We start from the raw sequence: 3,269 nt of genomic DNA on the forward strand, positions 1-3,269 counted from the left end.
ATATTAATAGATGTCATTTACTGAGAAACACAGTGAAAACTAAGGCATATTTTGAAGTTTTACAGTGTATCACTAGTAACCATATTTTTAGAAAGAAAAATGTGGCACTGAGAATTCACTGTCACATCCCAGTGAATTTTCAAATTGTAGAATACAAGTTTGTGTAAGAATCATTGTTTAATCACTATTGTAAAGATAGTAAAATAAAGAAGTATCAAGATTATCATAGAAAATAGATGAAAAGGTTTCAAGTATTTTTGAGAATTGATATCAAATAAAAATTTAATCAGTCATGGATTAAAAATAGAAAATAAACAAGGGAGTCAATGATATAAAGACAGAAGAAATATCTGACACATTAAAGGAAGTAGAAATTAATATTCACATTTAAAAAGGGAATGAGCTGCCATTCAGCTGAATGAACCACTGCCACTGAGTGACACAATGTGATTGAAAAGTGTCCATAAAAAGATGATATTTTGAGGTGTTAACCACTTGAAGGGCCAATGGTTGTCCATTGAACACTGCTGTTTCTTCCTTCTCCTAAAGATAAAAGAGGGAAATGCATGCAGAAAATCACACAGGACTATCACAGTTCCTCCTGATGGGCCTCTCAGTGGATCCAGAAGTTCAGTCCATTCTCTTTGGATTCTTTCTGTCCATGTACCTTGTCACAGTGCTTGGGAACCTGCTCATTGTCCTGGCTGCTATGTATGACTCCCACGTCCACACCCCCATGTACTTCTTCCTCTGTAACCTGTCCTTTGTGGACATTGGCTTCATCTCCACCACAGTCCCAAAGATGCTGGTGAACATCCAAGCACAGAAAAAAGACATCTCCTACACAGAATGCCTCACTCAGGTATACTTTTTGATAATTTTTTCAGGAATGGATAATTTTCTACTGACTGTGATGGCCTATGACCACTTCATAGCAATCTGCTACCCCCTGAAATACACACTCATCATGAATTCTCAGTTCTGTGGCCTCCTGCTTATGATATCATGGCTTATAATCATATGTGTCTCCATGATTCATATTCTCCTAATTATGCAACTCAACTTCTCTATGAGTACTGAAATTCCTCATTTCTTTTGTGAACTGGCTCAGGTTCTCGAGGTGGCCAACTCTGGAACCCTCATCAATAACATATTTCTATATGTGGCAATTGTCCTAATGATTGTGTTTCCTGTCTTTGGAATCCTCTTTTCTTACTTTCAAATTGTCTCTTCTTTAATGAGAATATCCTCCACAACAAGCAGGTACAAAGCATTTTCTACCTGTTTGTCTCATCTCTGTGTGGTCTCCTTGTTCTATGGAACAGGACTTGGGGTTTACTTTAGTTCTGAAGTGATCCATTTTTATCAGGGAAAATCAGTGGCTTCTGTGATGTACACTGTGGTGACCCCCATGCTGAACCCCTTCATCTACTGCCTGAGGAACAAGGATGTGAAGCGAGCCCTGGGAAGACTCCTCAGCAAAGCAGCCTCTTGTCCTTTGTGGACCACTGATCTCAGAACTAAGAGGATGTTACAGCCTGTAACACAAGTGCTTGTGAATTTCAATAGGCTGAGGTTTTTTTCCCTCTTAAATTATATGCTTTCTGATATTTCCAAACCACATATGTTTTGTCCTTTAAATACTTTCATATTTGTTTATCTTCATCAACTCCATCAGTATATTATTTGTATTTGTGTTTTTTATGCCTGAAACACAAAATTTCAAATTTAGTAAGAGTTCTAGACATTTCTGAGATTTTGAACATGATGAAAACATATCAAATGAAGATTTTTTTTCAAAAATATTTACTTGAATGATAATGATCTTCACCATAATATGGTTGTAATCTTGCTTTTGCCCAGGGAAAGGAAATATAGATCATCAAAATACTTGTCATATCAGGCTGAATTTGCCATTTTGCATTTATAATGATACAATACCTAGAGTGGCTGGGAGCTATTGTAATTTTGGGAAGTCTTACTTTATCCTAATGTGGTTCGCTTTATTTTTTTTCCTTATGTCTGTTCCCTCATCTTCCTGCCTTACTTGTTTTCTTCTTTGTTTTCTGAACACTTTTTTCTTGCTCCCATCCCCTGCTTTCTCTTCCTCCCTCATTTGGACACATTCATTTGGCAGTGTTAACTTCCTCCATTTCCTTTTCCTGTTGAATAATGCTCTATTGCATAAACAAACATTTTGTCCACTTACTCATGGAAGATTATTTTAATGATTTACATCTTTTGACTATTATGAATAGACCATAACAGATATGCGGACACATTTATCTGTTTCAGTACTCTCATATGCAGTATAATTAGGCTCATGTCCATGACAGAATGCACTTTTGCAGATGATCCCATAACAGTGTATTCCTTAATGAAGTCATGAATACCACAACCACCAATCATGCAAGAGTGCTAGGAAGAATATGTTTCCCAAAAGAAAGAAAAATTCTTTAAGATTTGTACGTATCAGTTATGGATGCATTTCCTGTGAATATGCCAACTCAAAATATCAGAGTGCTAGGTTCCAGTTTCTCCTTTTCCCAAGCTGCATTTCTATTTCAAAGAGTGTTCAAAATATGTAGACTTACAAAATGGAATACCTGTCTCAGATTGTACCTCATGAATCTCTCAGAGAATACATAACTGCTATTCCCACCCAAGTACCTGGTCACAGTACTTTGGAAATCTGGTTATCATCCTGGACATGATGTCTGACTCCCTCCACCACACCCCCCATACTTGTTCTTTGTCTTGTCCATTACTGACATATTTCATCACCGCTCTGGTCCCAAAGATGATTGTGGATATTTAAACACAAAAGAATCATCTCTAAGGTGGACTTTCTGATGCAGATGAACATATATATATATATATATATATATATATATATATATATATCCAGGAATGAAAGTCAGGACCTTGCACTTGTGAGGCAGATATGGTGCTACAGAGCTAACTCCCTGGCCCTACGATATTTGAATGTATAGATAAATGCTTATTATTGTGATAGACCTAACTGGTGTGTCTTACTTTCCTCATCACTGAGACCAATACCCAATATCCACAACTTACGGGAGGAAAGGACTATTTGGGCTCAGGGTTATTAGAGGTTTCAGTCTATAATTGACTGGCTTCAAGGAGAGAAACTGTATGGTGGAAAATCCTGCAGAGGAAAGTTGCTCACATCTTGGTGGATAAGAAGCAGAGAGAGAAAGGTGGAGCTGGGGAGGGAAATATACTTTCCAAGTCATCCCTGAAGTTAT

At 37.2% G+C, this 3,269-nt stretch overlaps 1 protein-coding gene across 1 annotated transcript; it reads left to right on the plus strand.

Moving 5' to 3' along the window:
* Window positions 1-562: 562 nt before the first annotated feature.
* On the plus strand, window positions 563-2,460 carry LOC147828280 (olfactory receptor 7D4-like). The gene is made up of 2 exons (XM_087210565.1): window positions 563-1,464; window positions 2,412-2,460. Exons 1-2 carry the CDS (start codon window positions 563-565, stop codon window positions 2,458-2,460), a joined length of 951 nt encoding a protein of 316 aa, XP_087066691.1.
* Window positions 2,461-3,269: the final 809 nt, after the last annotated feature.

Source organism: Heterocephalus glaber, unplaced genomic scaffold (genome assembly GCF_053883595.1).
Source record: "Heterocephalus glaber isolate CG9 unplaced genomic scaffold, H.glaber_assembly_v1.0 deba00001150, whole genome shotgun sequence".
Lineage (NCBI taxonomy): Eukaryota > Metazoa > Chordata > Mammalia > Rodentia > Bathyergidae > Heterocephalus > Heterocephalus glaber.